At 41.6% G+C, this 23,043-nt stretch overlaps 1 protein-coding gene across 20 annotated transcripts in view; it reads right to left on the reverse strand.

The window, feature by feature from the left end:
* Window positions 1–324: 324 nt before the first annotated feature.
* The window catches only part of LOC146350469 (WASH complex subunit 2C-like), an 86,842-nt gene continuing 64,123 nt past the window's right edge, over window positions 325–23,043 (reverse strand). For 12 of the 20 annotated variants that reach the window (XM_084845068.1, XM_084845067.1, XM_084845066.1 and 9 more), the window contains 6 exons: window positions 10,928–11,050; window positions 10,454–10,516; window positions 9,862–10,044; window positions 6,155–6,751; window positions 4,178–4,340; window positions 325–781 (listed from right to left, as the gene is read on the reverse strand). In XM_084845068.1, the coding sequence (XP_084701194.1) occupies window positions 642–781; window positions 4,178–4,340; window positions 6,155–6,751; window positions 9,862–10,044; window positions 10,454–10,516; window positions 10,928–11,050 (1,269 nt within the window). In that variant the 3' untranslated portion in view covers window positions 325–641. The remainder of the gene's footprint in view (window positions 782–4,177; window positions 4,341–6,154; window positions 6,752–9,861; window positions 10,045–10,453; window positions 10,517–10,927; window positions 11,051–23,043) is intronic. The other 8 variants (XM_084845065.1, XM_084845063.1, XM_084845064.1 and 5 more) reach the window with 1 other exon arrangement.

The raw sequence follows: 23,043 nt of genomic DNA on the forward strand, positions 1-23,043 counted from the left end.
GAAATGTGGTTGCATAGGTGGCCTCCTGGACCTTACTGTAACAACTGCGAATAAGGGCAAATAGTCAACAAGACACAGCATCATAGGGATAGTTGATCCAGGCAGGGGACATCATAGCAGTGAAGAATTCCATCCCATTCCTTGCAGCAAAAACAAGACAACCCTACTGTTAGTTAACCATGAAGTAGACATGTAGCCAGAAGTAGAATATCGGGTACCCTATCGCAAAATTGATCCTAGAAAGACAAGATCTTAGGTTTGCTTCCCCCTTTGGATTTTTAGAACAGAGCAGAGCAGGAGACAAACTAAAAGAACAGCACAACATTGGTTTCACAAATGCCATTTATCAATATCATTGATTTCTTTTTGTACTTCTGATTAATAAAATCTATACTCTGTACAATAGATTACATCAGCAAGAGAATGGACAAGCTAATTGGAACAGGACTGCTAAAGGGTACTGAGATTGTTTTTATGTTATGTTTCTTTAGATGCCATGCAAGGAAGAATGTTTAGATATGTGAGTGACGAGACAGTCCAAGAATATTCACAGCCCTGTCATATCAGCTGTTTTAACTGGAAAGCAAAGGAATTAGAACTTGGGCAGCATAGGTGTTACAGATGAGTCAGTAGCGACATCTTCATTGGCCTTCAAATGCATTCAGTGGGTCTTCAAAAGTACTTGATGCTCTGAATTCAGATTTAGTTCCTGAAGCTGTCTGAAAGGATTGGGCTTTTTTGGTCAATGACTTGGATTGACTACTAGATGAGAAGATATCATCTAGAGAAAATGAAAATGAAAAAGGCATCCGTCAATGGCAAGAAAGCTAGATTTCACAGTATACATTGTCTGCAAATGTGATAAACTAACTTTATATTGGCTTTGATTTTTAATATTTTCCAATTTAGTATTACTGGCTCCCATTTTAAAATCATAGCATTAAAATAAAACGGGGAAAAAGGGGCAACACCAAACAAAGTGAAGCAAAAAAGAGATGGCATGACCTCAAAATGGTTCATTCATTCATTCATTCATTCATTCAACTCTTATACCACCCAATAGCTGAAGCTCTCTGGGTGGTTCACAACAATTTATAAAAAATTATAAAATGTATACATTTATAAAAGAGTAAAATGCACAACATGTTACAGCAAGACCTCCTTCAGGGGCAACATTTTCAGAGATGTTGGCTTAACAAGAAAATTGTATTCTTATGCTTGTGAAGGTCTCACTGGAATGCAGGCATTTTACAAGAACCTCATGCTCAAAAAAACAAAACACCACAACCAGCTCCACTGGAGAAGGATTCAACATCTGATTTTCCCTCCCATAGGGCAGCTGATGTCAGTTAGCCCTCGGGTGAGAGGGGCAGTCCAAATGGAGCATGTTCACCCCCTTTTTTACTTCTATTTTAAAGGAGACACAGCCAGTTCTAAGCTTATGCATATTTTGTTGTCTTTCACTACAATCACCATGCTTTCTCCTTTTCCACCCACTATAAACTTGTTTAGGTACCTATAAGCGATCAAGGGAAATTTCCCAATTCTTGTTCAGATAAGCTCAGAGATGAAAATTTATATGATCTTCCTGCAGCTACTAGTTTAAATTAGCATAGATAATGGGAAAGCTTGCCCACACTGGGCTTCCCTAATTGATTTTCAAAACTCCTGTCATTTGCCATCTCTATGGACTTGAAAGGTACTATTTGGCAGTGGTCATCCTTTCCCAACTCTGAAGTTATCGTCTCCATTCCCACCCCCACCCCAGCCCAACATTAAAAGGCTGGACTCTAGTTTTCTAAGAGACTCTTGCTCTTTGAAACAACTCCATTCTTTCTCCATTGCTGTCCCTTATGACAAACTGCTTCCAGAACGTGTTTGTGGAACTACCGCCCATGCTTACTTGGAATTCTCCATCAAAAGCTTTTGGAGCAATGTTCCAGACCCAGTTCCTGCTATAACTAAGTTTAAGTACATGTAACCGAAATAATCGCATAGTCTTCCCTTGTTTATCCTTACGGCCAGGGACCTGAACACCAATGGTACTATATTGGAAAAAAAAATCAGAGGCAACCCCAAATGGCTAGAGAGCTCAAATGAGAGTATTAAGGCCCACATGGAGTGGTGGCAGCCAATTAATAACTTTGTGATCCAAGGGCACAAGGAACAGTTGCTGGTAAAAATCCCTGGTTGGCCCTAGGCAAGTTTCTAGCTAGCTCTTAGAAAATATGACTGAATACATTGCTATTGACATTCAGTATGTTAGCAACAGCAGAAACAGGAGTTCTTAGCTGTTGACTTGTAAATATTTTTATGTCTGTCGAAACATTGATTCATCTACTATGTAAACACCATTAGCACTGAGAGAATGTTAGGAGTAGCAGGTGACCTCAAAAACACTGTACCTCTCCTGTACACTGAGCAAACTAAGGCCCAAACTAGATGTGACATCGACTGGGTTCGCACGACACACCAACCCACAATTGGTGGTTGTTGGAAACAACCCACAGTGGGTTAGTGTGTCATCCAAACCTGTACTGGCTTTACCAGGTTTGATAACCTATGGCCTGCAGTAGGGGTTGTTTTGCCCACAGTGGGCTGGCATATTGTCTGAGCCTGGACATGCTGCTGCAGTAATCAAAGAGAAATTGAGGGGAAAGGTGGGAGCTCAGTTCTTAGGGCATGCACAGGAGCGAGGGGTTCCCACCTAAACTTCTCAGCTCTAAAAAGTTCTGACAAAGGCTCTGCATAGGCACAGAACCCATATGTCTGATGCACAGAGACCACAAAGAGGAATGTAATCTTTTCCTCTGCTGTTGTGATCCTGAAGAAAATCTCTCCTCTGAAGGTGCAATTTGCATTGGCGCCAATGGGGGATTTCCTCCCAATGCAAAGAGCACCTTCAGAGGAGGGATTTTCTTCAGCAGGAAAGGGTTAAATCCTCCCTTCACACCTACAGCCATCCCAATAATTACCACCCTCCCATTTGACATCACATTTAATTTGGCCCTAATACTTTAGATAAAGCTAGCAAGCAGGTGTGCAGGTATATTTATACAATGTTCATATAGGCTATCAGTTCTTGCACGGTTGGATTCCAATCCAGGGAAGGTTAGTCACTTCATTATAAAAACACAAGTAATATGAAACTAACTTAAAAGTCCCATTAAGTTCAGTGGATGTTCAGAAGAACTAACTTATGGGCTTCAACACAAAATCAAGACTATCCCATGACAAATCTGCTTTTCCCCCAACTCCTTTTAAGGGCTGCTATGATCAGTTCTGATCTTCATGGAACATACATCACTTTCCCATATTTCTCCCACTGAAGTATTGTACTGTTTCAGGCCAAGATTTCTGATGAACTCTGGGATGCAGCTTGGGTTGCAGGGTTCTGGTAGGAATTAGATCTTGAGCAGGGACCAGGTTGGGTCAGGTTTCTCATAAATCAAGGCAGAAAGAGATCAGCAGAAAGCTTTGAGTGATGCTGGGGATGGAAGCCAGACAGGATTGTATGCATGTGGCTCCAATGAAGATCAGAGCAAGACTGAAGCTTAAATGTGAAGTTACTGGCCTCTAGGCTGGTAACTCTACCTCTACTGAGGCTTTGACCCTTAAAGGGGCCTGGTCTGTTTTAGCAGTCTTAGGCTGCTGTGACGTGGAAGTGGCATGCTAGTGTCTTCGTGGCCTGAGTCCTCAAGAGTATGAGGACAGTAATGGAGCCTCCTTTGGAGACAGGGGGCTGCCTCCTGGGGTTCCTCCAGAGAACGAAGTTCTCTGGGAAGATAGAAGCCTTGCAATGCCTTTATGTGGCTGAGTTTTCTCCTACTGCTTCTGGAGCCTCTTCCTAGAATGAGAGGTTGAAATCCTCTGAGGATGATGGTTCGGGGTCCTGGGAATGTCAAAAATCTTCTAGACAAACCAGAGCTACCTAGGGTCCCTCACCACTTTCTGAAGACATATATTGAGTAGTTTGACAATCGTCAACACCCCCAACCCCTCCCATCACAGTGTAGCATCTCTCTTATTTTCTCTTATTCTCAACCCTATGCAAAATTGTCACTTGGCTACATGTATAGATATAGTACTTGTAACTGTACCTGCATATTTATTGAAGTCATATTTGTATGTATGTATGTATGTATTGCAGACCTAACTGCTTAAATAAATTATTTACCTGTGTCCTCATCAAATATGGATTTAGCTTCCATCTTCTTTTTGGCACTCCTTTCTTTTGGTTTTACAGCAAGATCAGCAAATATGTCAACATCAAACAGGTTTGCTTCCATCTCTTTTGCTTTGACAGGCAGCTTAGTGGCTTCTATTGCAAATATATCATCCTCAAAAAAAAGAAGAGAAGTTTCAGTATAGGGCAGGTCTTTGTAACTACGTACTTTCTCCCTAGTTGGAGCTTAGCAGCTAAGAGCACAATACTTTGCATGTTTAGGCAGAAAAAAAGCCCTACAACTCTGGCTGGGGAATGCTGGGAGTTGTAGGACCTTTTTCTGTCTAAACATGCACAGTATTGATCTCCAAGCCAACTTTGTAAGTCACTCACATTCTTTCTGAGTGGTTCTGAGCTGCAGGGTCTCCCACCTCTCAGGCAATGACTGTATGAAGGAATTATGGGGTAGGCAAAGAATTAGTTCCAGCTCACAGTTGTTAGTGGAGCTATGTGGGATCCAGCCATATGAAATTAACTTCCTTGCCACTTCAGTAACACATAAAAGCAGCCATTAATAATCTTTGGATGATTAAGCACATTGCACGCTACAACAAAATCTATAAAAATATTAAAATAATAAAAGTAATTCCCTTTGTATGAAATCCAGGCTCATGCTCTAGACATAACCCAGTAAAGAAGAGTCCTTCTGGATCAGACCAAAGGCCTAACTAGTCCAACATACTGTTCCCACAGGTGCCAGATGCCTAAGGCAGTGGTCTCCAAGCTTTTTTGATTGCGCACCCCTATCAGTGAAAATGTTTTGAGCATGCACCCCAATATATGTATATTTATAAATTATATACATGTACTACTGTTTTAGATGAATAAACAACATTTTTAAAATATTTTTTATTTTATTTATTAATGGTACAAATAATCTTTTTGCTCTCACTTAAAAAAATATTAATATAATCTGTAAATGCACTTAACTGTGCACACGTCATTGCTATACACTGACGATCTGACAATCGAGCGAGGGCACCTCTGTCAACTTTCAAAGAGGGGAAAGGCGTACTTGGCCAGGCTCTTGCCTGCACCAGAGCCAGGAGACCTGGCCGCCAGCCCCACACCCTGCGCAGAGTCCCCAATCCTTGGCCGACTGGTGGCTTGGCCTGGGCTAACCCTTCCCACTCTCCTTTGGCAGGATGGAAGCTGAGAGGAAAGTGCCCGCTTCCTTCTCGGCTTCATTCTACTTTGCTGCGTGGGAAGGGTTAATCTCACTCCTGCTTTCCTTCAGCCACCACCACCACTGCTGCCACCCTGCTTGCACACAACAGCAGCTCATGCACCCCAGTGGATCGTCTTGTGCACACACCCGACTTTGGAGACCACTGGCCTAAGGAAGGCCCACAAGCAAGCACCCCCTGCTCCTGTTCCCCTTCAATTTGCATTCAGAGACATAGTGCCACCAATATTGGAGGAAATATATAACCATAATGGCTAGTAGTTATTAATAGCTTTATCTTCCATAACGTTGACCAAGTTGGTGACCATCACTACATATTGTTGTAGTGAATTCCTCAGTTTAACCATGGGCTGTGTGAAGTAGTTCCTTTTATCTGTCCTGAATCTCCCACCATTTAGCTTCATTTGATAACCCCAGGTTCTAGTATTATGAGAGAGAGAGAGAGAGTTCTATCCATTTTTTTACGAGAGCTCCAGAGACTGGTCAAACACACCACCAGCAATGGCAAAGCTAAGCATGCCCATCTTTCCTACATCCTTTTACAATTAACCTGCATTCCGAAAGCTCAACGTTATTTTGTAGTATCAGGACACCAAACCCTTTTATTGTCTCCTCACCTAAAGAGGGGTTTGTGTAGTAAGTTGTTTCTCCACAACTCCCATGCTTATAGAGCTCCTAAGCAAAAGCAGGAAAGCACAAAATAAACAGGATCTACATCTGAAGGAAGGAACTTCCCAAATTACCTCAAAAATATCTTGCATTGGAGGTTCCTGATCTAACTGAGCAGTGGGTTTTGGATCTTTTCTCTTCACAGCTGTTTGATTGGTGATGAAGAGATCCTCTTTGTCCTCCAGAAAAGAGGCAGGGCTGGATTTCCTTGAAGTCTTTCCAGGTTGGAAGTGGTCTCCACTATTTGCACCATCCAGTGCCAATGGAATAGGCAACCGCTCCCCATCTTTAAGGGTCTGGCTCACAAGGCTCTTTGTTTCCACTGTTGATTTTGGCCTTATGCCAACTTTAGAGGCTACACTGTTAGCAAAAAGATCATTAGACTCAAAGAGATCATCTGCATCAGAGTGGACTGTTGATTTTGAGGCAGGGCTACCATCTGTCTCACTGCTGTTGGTTGATAGAAGCATTTTTGCTTTTTCAGTGTTTTCCTTTTTACGCAGTTCTCTATCGTAGGGATTCACTATGGCTGCTGGAACAGAGTTTTCCTTTAAGAGAGGCAGGAATGGATCCTCAGAAATGTTCATTTCATTCTTGCTGGACTCTTGAGCAGCTAGTCGCCTGGCATTTCTGGTAGGTGGCCTTCGTTTCCCAGTCATTTTGATTCTGCCCTTCAATTACAATCAAGTTAGGTGACATCAGGACACAAGGAGAAACAAGCACTCTTACATTTCAATTAATAGTAAGAACAGGTAAGACTACAATTTCTATCATTCCTAGCCAGTGTGGTCAAGTAGGGGAAGGCTCTTGCAGGCAGTTTGCCAGAGAAGGGGTTTCCCTATTCTCCTCTTACTTCTGATTTCATTACTGAGGAAAGGGCATTGGTTCTTGGGAGAAATACATCCGTGGCACTTTGGGGCTTGAAAGGGGCTGCATACTACTGAGGTTCAGTGAGTTCCCCAGCAACTTGTGTACTCTAATGATTTTAAACAGGAGTCTGAGGAAGAGGCTAGCTGAAATGGGTCCAGAGTGAAGTACTCTTCCCCAGAGAGCTCTTCCTCCTTCTGATCGGCAGGCAGTTTGGAGCTCACCAAGGAGCACTCCCCTCATCTCTGGAGTGGTGGATGGAAGTTCTGAATAAGGTTGCTATTGAATGGTCTTTCCTATGGTGGTATTGAGATGGTGGCCTAATCTCCCTGGGCAACTTGCAGAGCCAGCTCTTCCATGAGGCAAAGTGAAGCGTTTGCTTGAAATGGCAAATTGGGGGGAGCGGTGGATTTGGGGGAAGGGGGAGTCTACCCTCCACCACTGCCCCTGCCACCCACCTGAATGCTGCTGCAGTCCAGTGGGCAGCCACCACACTTCAATGTAAGAAGAGAGAGCTGGGTATATCCCTCCCTTCCCAACCAGGTTCCAGCTGCTGTCGCATTATTCTCCTTGCTGCTGCAGCTGCGTGGAGAAGGTAACACAGGGCTTTCCTCTCTCATTTGCCACTGCTGCCAGGCTTCTGTGTTGTTCTGAAGCACAGCCTAAACTGGGTTCCAGTAGCTACTGTCATCAGCCTTTCCTCTTTCCTCATCCTTTTACCCCTACTGGCTGCGGTGCTGGTTTGCCCTCTCCCCTCTCCTGCTAATTGGTCTTGTGGGGAAGACCGGCTGGGGTACAGCTTACTGGTGCAAAGGCGGAAACTACAGCAGAAAAAGAAGCAAATATTTTTGTTTTGCTACAAGCAACCAAATTGCAGCAGGTAAAACGTGTGTTTGTTTTGTCCTGGGACTATTTTATGAGCTTCTTTGGAAGAAAGGTATGTCACCCATTGTGCTTCTAATTTACATAATCCCATTGGCAGCTGATAAGGATCTGTGGTCTTGTCCTGTGTCTGCCTCCGTGTTGTTGTTGTTTTTTTTACTTTGTTGAAAAAGAGAACGGCAACATTCCTTAGAAGCAGCCAGCACTAACGATCACTTAGCACCCAGTTTCTCTTCCCTACTCTCTTAAAGGATTGTCTAAGTCCCTCAGAATTCTGTTATGATGAGGGCTTCATTTCTGCCAGGGCTATGTAGTCTTGCTTCCCCCCAATCCTATCTCTATTCCTTAATTTAAATAATGTTGAGTTTCATAGTTATGTTGAGTTTCAAAGAATCAGGCAGGGTCTAGGCAAGCTCAGTTCCCACATGCAAAAACTACTCTACCTTACAAACACAGCTCCTAAAAACAAAATCCTCAGAACTTGCTCTCTATAGGTAGCAGCCAAGAGTTCGTTTGTCTGGTTTATTTCTTCCAAAAACTCAGGTAGAAGGAACTACCTGAGTTTGAATCCTTTCATGCCTGTATAATTAAAACATGCCTGTTAAAATGTGTGTGTGTCTTTTGTTCTCTCTCTCTCGCACACACACAGTGCATTACATCGTTCCAGGCCCTGGAATTTTGTTCTCATTGCTAGGTCTTAATCTTTGCTCATGTAAAGTAATTAGAGATGTTAAAATAAATGTTGGTGCTTCAAGCTGAATGCCTCTGAGCATATGCAGAGACCTCTTCCTCCAAGAAGGACAGCATTTCATTATTTTAAAGAACCCAATGGCCAGTTATCTCTCAGAATGTCAAGAGCTGTTTAAAAGAAGTCAGTGTAGACAGAGTCATTGTCCTCCCCCACCCCCCGTGAACAGTACCACTTAAAAAAAAAAAAAAAGTAGAAAGGAAAGGATAAAGATCTTTTTTTTAGCAGTTACTAGGGAGGATGAAGTTCTGGGCTGTCCAGTCAAGTCAAGACTGAGCTGTCCCTGCTGGTTGGGAACCCTAAAAATAAATTCTGAAGGAGAAAAGAGACACTTCTAAGAATGAGCGGTGTGCATTTTACTGAGTGCTAAGCACTGCCCCACTCTACCACAATATCTGGGATTGTGTATGTGTGAATCCTGAAGCCTCAGCTGCAGTGTCAGAGTTGGACATGACTGGTTGGGGACACCTTTACCTTTTTTTTTTACCTTACGTGTGAATCCTGAAGCCTCAGCTGCAGTGTCAGGTAGGGCAGTTTAATTCCCCTCCAAGCAGTTGCCTCAGAGAACCAATTTGGTGTGTTATAAAAGGGAAGCAAATTGTTTGTATTTTTTTACTCCCAGGGAAGGAGAGAGATGCGTGGGGGATTTTCTGCCTTGGATGCCAGAAAAACGTGAACAACTATGGGTACTATGTATCTTAACTTGGGGGTGGGGGTGACATTTGCTGTTCTGCCTCAGGCAGCAAAACATCTTGGGCTGGCTCTGACAACTTAATCACCTCCATAGTAATTCTTCCTGTTCAGCTCATGATCTAATTTAAATCTGCTATACTGTAATTTGAACACATTATTTCTTGCCTTTACCTCCAAATCTATGGAAAAGGTCCTTCTTTATAGCATTCTTTTAAATACTGCATGCATTCTAACTTATGCCTCCCCTAGCTTTCTTAACTTTGTACAAATTCATTTAGTTCACTAGAACATGTGAACTAGTTCACATACATGTACCTCCAGACCATCTGGAGACTAGATCAAATAATAGAAGTTCCATTAAAAGTTACCTTAAGCTTTACACACCAGATGTGATTTGTTGACTAGTGACTATTTCTTAAAGCAGCCTTCCCCAATTGGGCACCCTTCAGATGCTTTGGACTACATCAGCCCCAGCTGGCATGGTCAGTGGATGGGGTGATGGGAGTTGTAGTCCAAAGCATCTGGAGGGCATCAGGTTTGGGAAGGCCGTCTTAAAGTATTGATTTGCTTTATTCTGCTTTATAAAGTTACCTTGTTGGCATTTTGTAAAGTGTCCGCTTGCATGGGATAATCAAAGCTGACTCCTGTCTCTTCACGGTTTCCTGCAGTAGCAGGTATTTTGGTATGCTGAGGCTCATGACATGGAATCTTTGGATATGGTGGAGCAGAAGTCCCACTAGGTAGCAAAACTGCTGGGTTAATATCCAAATTTGCCTTAGAAAATGATGGAGAGACTATTATTAATGGCAGCAATAGGTCCAACAAATACAAATACAAAATCCATGAAAAGAAAAGAAAGTCAGCAGGTGTATTCCTACATTTGACAAGAACAAGGATCAGTTAAAAAGGCAGCCAGGGGACAGGGGGGACAAGTATAGTCCATGCACATGTAGACACACCCTCCTTCTCTATCCCCCTTCCTCAGATCAGGAATTTTAATCTTAGACAGAATTTTAATTTCCCAAAGGAAAGAATAGCATGTCCTGACGAACATGCAATTTACAGGAATCAGAAGTTGCATTACAAGAAAGGGCTGAAGCTGAGAGTAAAAAATAATAAATGGAAAAACCACAATTAGCAGGAAGAATACATTTTAAGTTAAAATGCCAGTAAAACAAGTTACTTGTAATTTTCCAATCCGAGAGGAGGGTTCTTTAAGTTTACGTGCAGCAGGGCCAGTGGATTTCTGTGTAAAGTTAGATTTAAGTAAATCCAAGTGACTAGGATTAACACATTTAACATTTTACAGGAGAATCTCAGAAGCATCAAGACAATCCAGAAAAAACATTCTCATTGCTGAGCCCTTTCTGACTAGACTAAGGGGAAGCAGGGTACAAATGAAGGGGGCAAGATGCCAGAAGGCAATATTAACTGGTCTATCATGAAGTTGCAATGAGGATATCTATATAGATGAGTGTATTATCCTGAGAATGCTAGACTGTAAATGGGGGTAGTCTAGGAAGTGATTATTTGAAGCTAGTGAGCTAGTGAGATATCAAACATATTCATCAGGACTGCATATCCAGATGTTTTACCACTGTTAAGATATGTAATTCCACACATTTTTACTCATTCCCCAAAGGTGGAATATACAAACCTCAGTGTCCTCCAAGCTTGCTTCTTCTTGTTTGAGATTTTGATGACCCTCAAGAACCGTATTGTCCCCCTCCAAAGAAGAGATAGTATTGCCCTTCTTTATTATTGTTTTCTTTTCTGCTACCTTACAAAAACAAAAATAAAAAAGGTGTGCAAAAGCATTAAGAACGTATAAAAAGGAAAAGCTGTACCATATCAAAGTTTGACTTTAGTTGTTAAGCTGTTAATCTATTGGGTGAGTCAGGACGACCTTGAATGTTCTAGAATATCTAATTGTCCACGATTTCTCAAGTTCTGAGACTATTTGAGGGGGAAATGGTTTGCTTGAGCGTTAATGTTTTTGACCTGTTGAAATCAAATCTGGATGTACCTAAGCAATTCACTTTGGCTTTGATCCTGAAACCAAGGATGACAGCCAAGATGCCTGATGCCAACTACTTAACAGCATAAACTTGCTCTTGCAGCCACACAGTTTAACTACTTTTGATGAAATGTTGAGTATAAGCTAATATTAAGTCTAATATTTACCCCTTTTTATAAAAGCCCTACCTGAAAAATTATAAAATGGTGGCCAACTGAAATTTATTTTGGGCAAGGTCACAAAATCTGAACAAAATACATTATGACTAACATAGCTGGTTTCATAGAGCATTAAATGACAAACTATTTGGTGTACAAATCAGCCTTCTGTGACAATGGCTGCATTCACACAAAATGATATGCCAGCGTTTCAGCAAATCCTGGCTTACCATTCACGTGCAAGCATGCTAGTGCATGCTGCCTGATTGCTCCAGCCTGGCTCTTTCTGCCAGCAGGTTCAGTGTTACATCTGAACCTGACTCCTGGCACGTCATTCCCAAACAAGCCCAGTATCGTAAGCCAATTTCAAATTCTGGCTTATTAGGGGAGCAACAAATCAGGTGTCTCAGTTTGGACATAATGCTATGCATCCTGTTGAGTTGCTCGTTATTGAAGCCATTTCTGCTGGCAGGAGGAGCAAGGCAGGAAAGATCAGCAGTGTGCACTAGCATGTATGCATATGAAGGCTAAGCCAGAATTTACTGAAAATCTGGTTTATCAGTTTGTGCTACATTTCAGTGAATCCTGGCTTACTGTTCATGTACAGGCACGCTGGTGCACAGTGCATGATCTCTCCTGCTTCGCTCCTCCTGCCAGAGAGATACTAATGCAGCAAATTTCAAGGATTGTTCCCCAGGTGCCCTCACGGATGCTCCCCAGTCCTAGGGACAATTAACAGATTGAAGCCATTGCCAGGCAGGCACTGCTGAAGCAAGAGACAAAAAAGCAAGCAGCTGCAAGGTGGTAGCAGCCAGCTGTGCTGCACAAGTAAATTAAGTTGAATTATCAATATTGACATGGGGGGAGGAGGTGGCAGGAGTGGGAGCCTTGGAGGTTTGCTGCCCCACTTGCCTGAAAAGACCAGCCATGACTGAATGAGATGAACTGTGATGCTGAGAAAATAAAAATGTAAAAATTCAAAATGGCTGCCAACATCAGTTACATCTCAATTAAAACTGAAATATATGTGTCATTTTGTAATCAGATCAATGAAAGTTTTAGAACTACAGAAATAGCATCTGATATTACCTTGGAACTACTAATCTACTTGTTTTAATATCTGCTTTTATAATGCTAAAACATTATAAAATCAAGACTACTTGTCCCAATCTCTTGACATTTTCTCCAGATTCTCCATGGTCACAGCTATTAAAAAAAGAAAATAAATGCTTGAGATTCAGCCAGCACTGGCACAAGACGAGCTGTCTAAAGCAGGAGAACCCTCCTCTGCCTTTTTTTTTTAAGCACAGGCAGTCTCACCCATCAGTACCTAGCTCTGAGGGGTCATTCCTCTGAGTGAGGCATTTGGGGTGAGGCGGCAGGTGCGCCGACTTACAGTTTCTATGCTTTTGGCTGCCCGAATAACTCTTTAAGACTTCTTGAAACCAACGTTTTTAAATCCTTCCCCTAGATTTTTTAAAATCTACTTAGGTCTAGTCACTAGAAGTGAGGTTCATGGCAGTATATTATCATATGCAAGATACAGCTTATATTGAATTTAAAATAACTATCACAGGGAGTGTTCCTTTCACATGGATCTAGCATTAGAGAGTTAAACAGCCACTCAGCCTTGAAAAGTAAGAATCGATTTCAGAGCTGAGGCTGTTATGAAATTGAGATGGCTTGCTGTCAGCACTGATATGCCCAAGTAGTTCATAAATTATAGTTTTCATATCTATGCTTGTTAATTCCTAATTCTAACCCTCTCTGCTTTTTAACTTTATTTCCCTTGGGAACATAGAATGTTTGCGCTTTATGAATTTTTTTTAGTTTTAGTATAGGATTATGAAGGAACAGTAATATGCAAACATGAATAATACTTTTATGAGATGATTAAAGTGTGTGTGTGTCTGTTCGTTCTGTGGAGTCCCTGCTGAAGACAGCTGAAACTGGAATCACCTATTAAATGATTCCATCTTATAACAATATGCACACTAAGGACTAGATGATGAAAATAAATCTGTGTTACTTCTTCACAGGAGCCACCATTAAACTTATACAGCAGTATCCCATTCAACACTACAGTTTATGTAAAATTATGTTCTCATATCGTAAATTACTTCTAGTGCAACACCAATAGCATTTGCTGGTGTGTACAGATGTGAAGGCTTGGAAAAGAAGGGAAAATTCAGGAAAAAAGAAGTTTTTTCACTGTTTTTTTTCCCCGGAAGGCCTCCCGCCTTCTCTGCATTTTAGATTACTTGACTGCTCTCCTATGTTTTGATCTTGGCTGTGTCTCTTCTGGAAACCACCTACTTGCCTGGTAATACTGTGCTTTTGCCTGTACCTTGAGCACTCCTGCCTTAAAGACTGATCCCATACTGCACTGAAACCTTTGTACTTTACCATTTGCCGGCTTACTTGCCTTGCCTATTGGAACCCCTGTATTTGCCTAGCATACCGTCTGACCCAGCTAGAGCAGGACAGTGCCCCCCACAGTGCTCAGCAACTAAGAAGCAGGAAGTCAGCATATTGGGAGACTCCTTGCCTGATCTGCTCACTTCCTGCTTCCTTGCTGCTAAGGTGAACGTGACAGGAGGCAGAAGTGGTGATGGGGGTGAGTGGGGTGGAACAATGGGGGTGAGAAGGGAGGTCGCAGGGAGCAGATGCAGTAGGGGTAGCAATAAGTAAAGAGAGCTGGCAAGGGAAATAGACCCCAAGCAGGAAGGAGGGTGAAGAGGAGCAGGAGGAAGGCCGCAGGCACCCCCCACCCATTTCACATACCTGCAGGCCCAAAAACTTTGCCTATTTCTGATATAGACTAAGATCTGGCAAATTAAATCCTTCCTACCTGATTGGCAACTGCATCCTCTAAAGCAAAAAATGGGGAAGAACCCCTCCCCCTCAACTTCTGAAATGCTGCATAAAGTTTTTGAAAATATTTTTTGGGAATATATGAAGGACATAAATTACCCATGTCAAAACATTCATTTTAAGTATGTTAAACTTATCCCAAGTACTTAAATTAAGTGATGCCCATCTTTCCAAATCAAGAGATATTTCTGCCAGCGACACAAATTCAGTTTAATCATTTGAACATGTCTCCAGGCACCAGTATACCAAGATACTTCATAACTTCTGGACACCAACAGAACTGCCATTTAGTAACTACATTGGATGTCTTGATATTCTGTACAGGCATTAATTCAGATTTTGACCAATTGATAGTATAATCTGAAAGTGTCCCAATAGTATCAATTAATTGTATTAATTTCAGAATAGAAGATTCTAACCTAATGATACATAGCAACAAATCATCATATAAAGCCATTTTATATTCAATCTGCTCATGCACAAATCCATAAATTTCTTTACTCTCCCTAATGGAACACGCAAAAGGTTCCAGCCACAGATCAAAAGAGAAAGATGACAGCTCTTCAAAAGAAACGTGAAAGAATTCCATTTGCCCTCACTCACAAAAAAAGGTGTATTCAAATACACCTTAAAAAATCCTAAAGAAAGTCACATTTTTTCACAGTAACAAACATAAACTGCCAATATAATTTGTCAAACACTTTTTCAGTATCAGGTGAAATGATCACAGCTGAATTCATTCTTTTTGTATTCAAAGCAATCAGATTTACTACAAGCCTTAAATTATCTGCTCCCTGTCTTTGGTGAATAAATCCCAATGGATCAGGCTGTACTAATGTACGTATCATACACAGAAGTCTATTAGAAAGAATTGCCATTAATATTTTAGTATCCATTTTGATTAAAGGAATTGGCCTGTAACTTGCAGTTAGTATGATCTTTCCCAGGTTTAGGAATAATGGATATATAAGCATCATATAAAGATGCTGGTAAAGTTTGATTTAAAAGCCTTATGATAAAGACAAAAGTGCTTAGGAGTAAAAAAAAAAAAATCTAAGTGCATCTTACACTATTCTATAGGAAAACCCTGGAGGTTTCCCATTCCTCATGTTCTCAGTAACAGACAACCTCTTCCCTTTTACTGCAAATCCAACTGCAGAGGGATCAACTCTGAAATTTTCTGATTCTTGATTCACAGGATTCCTTTCCTTCCTGTATAGTTCAGTATAAAATTTTTGAAGCTCTAAATTTATATCCTTTGGGGACTATACATACATTATAATGATTATCTTTAATTAACAGGATATAATTCCAAGTTTTGTGTTGCTTCAGCCAAAATACCAGAATTTTCTCTACTCTCCCAACACCACTGACACAGACAAGTCAATGCAAATCCTGCTTTATATGTATGTAATTCACTCAATGTATATTTAGCTCACTGTAGGCTCTGACAGAGGTCTGGGGAAGGACAGGATGCAAATTGGTTTAATAAGGAGTTCACTGTTTTATCCAAATTATCTTCTTGCGTGACCCTAAACATTTTCTTGTGAGAAGTGTATGCAACAATCCTTCCCCTTATATAAGCTTTAGATGCCTCCCATTCAATAGAACAAGACATAACTGAGCCCTCATTAATCTCAAAATATTAATTTAGAAGCCATCTGCATTTTAAAATTATCATTAAGAAGTAAAACATTCATGTACCAAATGTGAAAAGGTTTAACAGAATTAGGCAATTTGATTCCTAGATGGACTGGAACATGGTCAGAGACAGAAATTGTATCAATATCACATGCTGTTACACACTGAAATAGAAAGGAAACCAAAAAACAATCCAATCTAAAACAATTTTGACACACTGCCAAAAAGAAAGGTACAAAGGATGCAGCATATGCCATACATTGATCAAACCTCTCTCAAACATATAAGCCTTCAATGTTAAATGGACTGCAGTCAAGTTTGCAAGAGGGATTACTCCTATCCAACAGTGGATCCAGAATTTCATCAAAATCCCCACCAATTAACAGATAGTCATAAGTAATAGTAAGCAAGTGACTAAGGCACTCATGAAACATAGCAAGTGAATCTAGATTAGGACCATATACAGTCAGGGCCAGAAATATTGGAACAAGGATAACTGTTTTGGCAGTTGGCCTCTGTACACCACCACATTGAAGCTGAAAGGAAACACACCCAGATGGGAGCAAAGTCAGGACTGTCAGCTGTAATTCAAGGGGTTGGACAAAAGTGGGGCACTAACCATTCAGAAAGGACAGCCAGTGGCATACACACACCCCCATCGTTGGTGGCTCATAAGTAATGGAACAAACCAACATCATTTCAAACTTAAGGATCGCCTTTAATACCTGGATGAAAATCCTTTGCAGTCAATGACTGCCTGAAGTCTGGAACACATGGAAATGACCAAATGCTGAGTTTCCTCCCTCGAGATGCTTTGCCAGGCCTTCACTGCAGCTGCCTTCAGCTGTTGCTTGTTTGTGGGTCTGTCTGCCTTCAGTCTGGTCTTCAGTAAGTGAAAAGCATGCTCTGTTGGGTGGAGATCAGGTGACTGACTTGGCCATTGAAGCACATCTCACTTCTTTGCCTTGAGAAACTCTTGGGTAGTTTTTGCTGTATGTTTGGGGTCATTATCCATCTGCAACATGAAGCGACGTCCTATCAGTTTGGCAGCATTCGGCTGAATCTGAGCAGAATGTATAGCCCTATACACTTCAGAATTCATCCTGCTGCTTTTCTCAGCAGTCAGGTCATCAATAAACACCAGTGACCCAGTTCCATTGGCAGCCATACATGCCCATGCCATAACACTGCCTCCACCATGTTTGACAGATGATGTGGTATGCTTTGGATCATGAGCTGTTCCTTTCCTTCTCCATACTTTTCTCTTCCCATCATTCTGGTACAAGTTCATCTTGGTTTCATCAGTCCAAAGAATCTTATTCCAGAACTGGGGAGGCTTTTTTAGGTGTTTGCTGGCAAAGGCTAATCTGGCCTTTCGGTTCTTGAGTGTTACCAGTGGTTTGCACCTTGTTGTGAAGACTCTGTATTTACATTCATACAGCCGTCTCTTGAATGAAGATGTTGACAATGACATGCCTACCTCCACAAGAGCGTTCTTGACCTGGCTAGATGTTGTGAAAGGGTTCCTCTTCACCATGAGCAGAATTCTGCAGTCATCCTAGTTGTCTGCTGCGGTCTTCCAGGCCTTTTGCTGTTGCTGAGCTTGCCAGTTAATTCCTTCTTTTTCAGGATGTTCCAAATTGTTGTATTGGCCACTGTATTTGCTATCTCTCTGATGGGTTTATTTTGTTTCCTCAGCCTAATGATGGCCTCCTTCGCTCGCATGGACACCTCTTTGGACCTCATGTTGGGAGTTCCAGTGAACAGCTACCAAATGCAAATGTAACACTCAGAACCACCTCCAGGCCTTTCCTCTGCTTGATTGGTCATGGGGTACCCAGGAGACAGGCCACACCTGGCCATGCAGCTGCTTGTCAGCCATTAATTCCATTACTTATGAGCCAACGATGGGTGTGTGTGTATGCCACTGGCTGTCCTTTCTGAATGGTTAGTGCCCCACTTTTGTCAAACCGCTTGAATTACAGCTGAAAGTCCTGACTTTGCTCCCATCTGGATGTGTTTCCTTTCAGCTTCAATGTGGTGGTGTACAGAGGCCAACTGCCAAAAGAGTTATCCTTGTTCTAATATTTCTGGCCCTGACTGTACATTCACCATGTTGATGATCATATTTGTACATTTAACAACCATCCATCTGGACCAGATATTGATTGTAACGCTGATATTGGCTCATTATTATGCATAAGTATAACCACTCTTTAGCTTTCTTAGAATTGCCACTAACATAAATTTCTACCCAATCCTTGCAAAGTCTGTCCTTCCCCCAGAAGTCGAGTTTCCTGTAACAAAGCAACATCTGTTTTAAGCTTAAGTTTGGAAAGCACTTGCTTTCTCTTAATGGGCGTACCTAGTAGTCAGAATTCACTATGCGCACTCAATATCCAATTGGTAATCCTCAGGTAGATCCAGTAATTAATACAGAGAGGATTCCATAAAAGCAGTTGGTTGAGCGTGCTCAGCCTGCTCACATATCCCAAATACTCATAAATTACAATAACAAGATTGAGTTTATAGCTTGTTAACCTTTGTCTTCAAAATAAGATTAGATCCCTGCAGAGCAGCCAACACAGATCCATAACTCCCAAAATTCTCTTCCACCAATGAGATTCTAGATTCTACAGCATCTGTTCTGACAGTGGTTTTGATATTTTGAAAAACTCCAGCCATTGCTCTAAGGAGTGTCATAGCATTTCCCCTGGATTTTTCTGAAAAAGCCCCTGCCACCCCAGCAATGGAGGAGGGAAGACATAGGCACACCTTTCTTCTTTGCTTCCCTCCTAATCGCCATCAAGCCAATTAAAAAAAGAAAAGAGCAGCACATAGTTGGCAAAGAAAGAGAGAATAGTTTCCCACTCTTTATATAAAGTGAGAGCTAGAAAATTAGGCAATTACCAGGATAATAAGGTAGGAAATGGACACATGTTGGTTGCTTCTACAACTTAACAGGAAGTCATGCCAGCAGAGGAACTACTGAAGGTAAGTGCAGAAAAAGTGTATTTATTTCATTAATATCTCATGTATGTGTTTAATAGCATGGGGGATAAGACAGAACCCTGAGGGACACCACAGGCCAATGGCCAAGGCACTGAACTGGAATCCCTAAGCACCACCTTCTGAAATCATACCTCCAAGAAGGACCAGAGCAACTGTATAACAGGGCCTCCCAGTCCCATCTCAGACAGATACCTCAGAAGGATACCATAGTTGATGGCACTGAAAGCCACCAAGAGGTCCAGCAGAAGCAACAGGGACACATTTCCCAGCAATAGATTATCCACCAAGGCGAACAAAGTGGTCTCTATCCCATAAGCAGGCTTAAAGCTAGATTGAAATGGATCCAAATAATCCTCCTCATCCGGAAATCTCTGGAGTGGAAAAGCCACCACATGCTCCAGCACCTTGCCCAAGAATGGAATATTGGAGACTGGCTGGAAATTATCCAGTACAGTGGGGTTCAGGGAGGGGGTTATTTTAACAGCAGTGTTACTACCACCTCTTTTAGGCAAGGTGGTATCACACCTTACCATGAAGAGGAGCTCACCACTAACTTTACCCACCATGAAGGGCAAGGTCCAGCACACATGGTAGGCCTCACCAAGGATCCTGTTCACATCTTTGAGCTGTGCAAATTGAAAAGTACCCATTATAACCAGACAAAGCCAGTTACATGCACCATAATAGGCCTTTGACCACCTGAGAAAGCTCTGTTAGGAAACTCTCTACAGACGTAATGGTGGCAGAGAATTGTTGTTGTTGTTATCATCATCATCATCAATTACATTTTTATACAGCCCCATAGCTGAAGCTCTCTGGGCAGTTTACAGAAGTTAAAACATTAAAATACAATATACAGAGTTTAAAAGCCATTTACATAAAAGCACACAGACAATATTCACAAACAATATATAACTAAAAACAACTTTGAATAGTCAGTCATAACTAAAGACACATCCAGGACTGATTAAAACTCATCGTGCATTGCCAAATGCCTGGGAAAAGAGATAGGTCTTAACCTGACCCTGAAAAGCTAACAGTGTTGGTGCCAGGCGGACCTCATTGGAGAGTTCATTCCACAGACGGGGGGCCACCACTGAGAAGTACAACTTCTCTGCTGCCCTCACTGGCACGGAGGAGGCTTTCAAATGTGCTCTAGCCCATGTTTGATCAGGCTCACGCTGAGTTTTCTACCAAGGTTAAGATTTCCAGCAGTGTAAACTATGGTGTAGCATAGTTTATGCTAGCATCCCCAGAGTGGAGGGTTAAGAACAGCACTAACACCATGCAAGTAGAAAAACTACTTGAAGCCCACCCAGCCCCCACTAGAAGGGGCAGTGTTGGATAAGACTGGCACAAAGAATTCTGAGGTCTGAACAAAAATGAAGAAACGGATACCTAAGTGACATCCCTACACTTAATGAAAGGAACCACGTTCATTATGAATTTGGCGGAAGCAACAACCCCACCGATAGATAAGTCTGTGAGCCTGAGCAGTGCCTTGTATGGTTGGGACATACAGGTGTTTAATAACCCAGCCATAAGATCCCTTCAAACTTTTTCTGCCCAGAGAACCAGTGAAGGGAACTAATAAACTCCTTCAGATTAATTAAAACTCCCATGCCCCTTTAATATACACCCTCAAGGTCATTCACACCTCAAGAGTGCACCATGCTTTCCCTTTGTGTTTAGGCTAAGGACAGAAAATGAGAGCTACCCAAAAGCAAACCTTCAAACATAGACTCTTAGGGATGGTGAACTGATAGGATTAGGAAACTCCTTAGAAGAAATGCTAAGGATCCTGTGCAAATTCCACCAGGGACATCTGTGAACCACCAAAGAGATCAGCAGACCACTCCCATAAGGAAAAACTATTCTGAAGGAGAAAGACATGCATGCAAACCTTGGGGTCATTTTGCTTATTGCGTCTATGGTTTCTGCTCTTTCACATGCCGATCGGGGGAAGAATACCTGAGGTTTTAAACTCCACTCCCATCATTCACATCCGAGCAACTCAAGTCAGCTGGCTCTGATACTGTGAATTCCTCTTAGAAGAAACACTGCTAAAGAGCATAGGGAATGAACTATCCAGTCAAGAGGCTACCTGAAAAAGAAGCCAAGAACACTGGAACGATTGCCCTGATTCCTAACCAAAATTGTTGCTATTACTGGATTATGAAACCACATGCCTTGGGACACTCTACTATTGCAGTCTATTGGATCTCCTTTGTTAGCTGAATTTGGAATGCCTTCAAGGAGAAACAAATGACTCCAAATGACTCCCAAAACAAATGACTCCAAGTCAACAACCACCTGAAAGATGCAGTCACCACTTGTGACAATAATGTGTGAGATGACATCGAGTTGCAATCACCTCCTGATAGCATTGCCCAAGTTGCTAGAGATGTCTGGAATGAAATCTAGCTCACTGGACAGAGACTGTGCTGAAAGTCATGTGGCCTTGGAATTGCCTTACTGGTTTAAAATGCACTCTGGTGGATTTTACAACAATGAGAATGAAATGTAGTCCAGAAAACAGACTACGCAGACCCACACATTATCATCTCATTGTGTCGATTATGTAAGATCCACTCCTGCAAGTAACGTGAATCCACTTTCTTTTTTTTTGTCAGTAGGGCCTGGAACCTAACAAATACTTTATAAAGAGCACCGCCTTGCCAAGTCACCTGAGCACTTGTAGAAAATAAAACCAGATGCCACAGTTAGGTAAAAAAATTAGTTAATATGCATCCCCTGTGGATACCATAAATCAATAGGGAAGCATGGGTGCACCTTGTATTAAAAGCAAATGCTTCCATAAGTACCTCTGAATTATCTGTGGAGCTTCTGGAGAAGGGGTACATGACTATATGCTGCTCCCATGAGAACTGCAGAAGCTGGAGAGTTCCCTTGCTGGAGAACCAGAGTTTTTTCCTCCCAACAGAATGGGACTTGAGCCCATGTCCCAAGGAGAACTGTGGCATCTCCTCTCTGCAGATCTCCTGCAAAGGGAGCTATGTGGGTGCTGTTCCATTACTGCCTTGGGAATTTCCATGTGATTGTTTACTATTAAATGTAAGGACAATTGAGTAAATATCTTGAGAATTTCTCTTGGAGAGATACCTGATCAATAAACTTAAATGCTGAGTTGAAAGGGACACCCTTTTGGTATCTTGAGATCAAAGGAGATACTGGGTCCTTCAGAGAACAGAAACATATTTTGCATTGAACCTACACTGTGGAGAAAGAGTTATACATATCAAACTGCAGTGAGTTTTAGACAGTAAACTTCTTGAACGCTTTATCCAAAAACTTATCCAGCTAGTTGAAACATCTGAAACCTCCTCCATTCTGACAGGATATTGTCATCTTGTTAGAAAACTGTCAAGTTTCTATAATTATTGTGCTTAAACTGCTACCTAAAGGGACATAAGGAACTAGTAAAGGGCTCGGAAGGCTACTCACACTCTTATCTAGGCAACAGAGGAAGAAGCTGCTTTTTGTTTGCAATTCAATTCTAACATTGTCAAAGACTTTCCAAAAGAATTATCTGCCAAAGAATATAAACAAATCAACTTCAGACTTGAAACAGCTTGTTACGGAATGATACCCTTGGTTGATGGACAAATTTGATTGGATAGGGAAAGGATGGTCTGATATGGAACCCAAAGATTACTTCACCCCATGCCTTAATATATAGGGTAAGGTCCTATATAAGGTGGTCATTTTTATATGTTAAAAGGCCCATGGTGATTGTATCTTAAACTTTATGTTGTTAGTTAAACAAAATAAATATTTTTTAAAACCCATTCAGACTTGGAAGTATAAACTCTATATATTACAAGCTGAACATTTAGTCTGATCATATGTGTGATGCACAGAGACCACAAAGAAGAACTGGGAGAGGGCTCTATCCCACACGGGAAAGTACATACAAGTGTGATTTGCATAAGCCTTGTCTACTGGAGCAAGTGGAAGGAGCAAACCATTCAAAGATAGAACTTGAGAAGATTTTCCACTGTAGGAAAATTTAGATTTTTATTTTTTTTAAATGCAAAATTCCCTGTGATA

This window comes from Heloderma suspectum, chromosome 3 (assembly GCF_057233095.1).
Source record: "Heloderma suspectum isolate Gila_16-S chromosome 3, 16-S_ref, whole genome shotgun sequence".
Taxonomy (NCBI): domain Eukaryota; kingdom Metazoa; phylum Chordata; class Lepidosauria; order Squamata; family Helodermatidae; genus Heloderma; species Heloderma suspectum.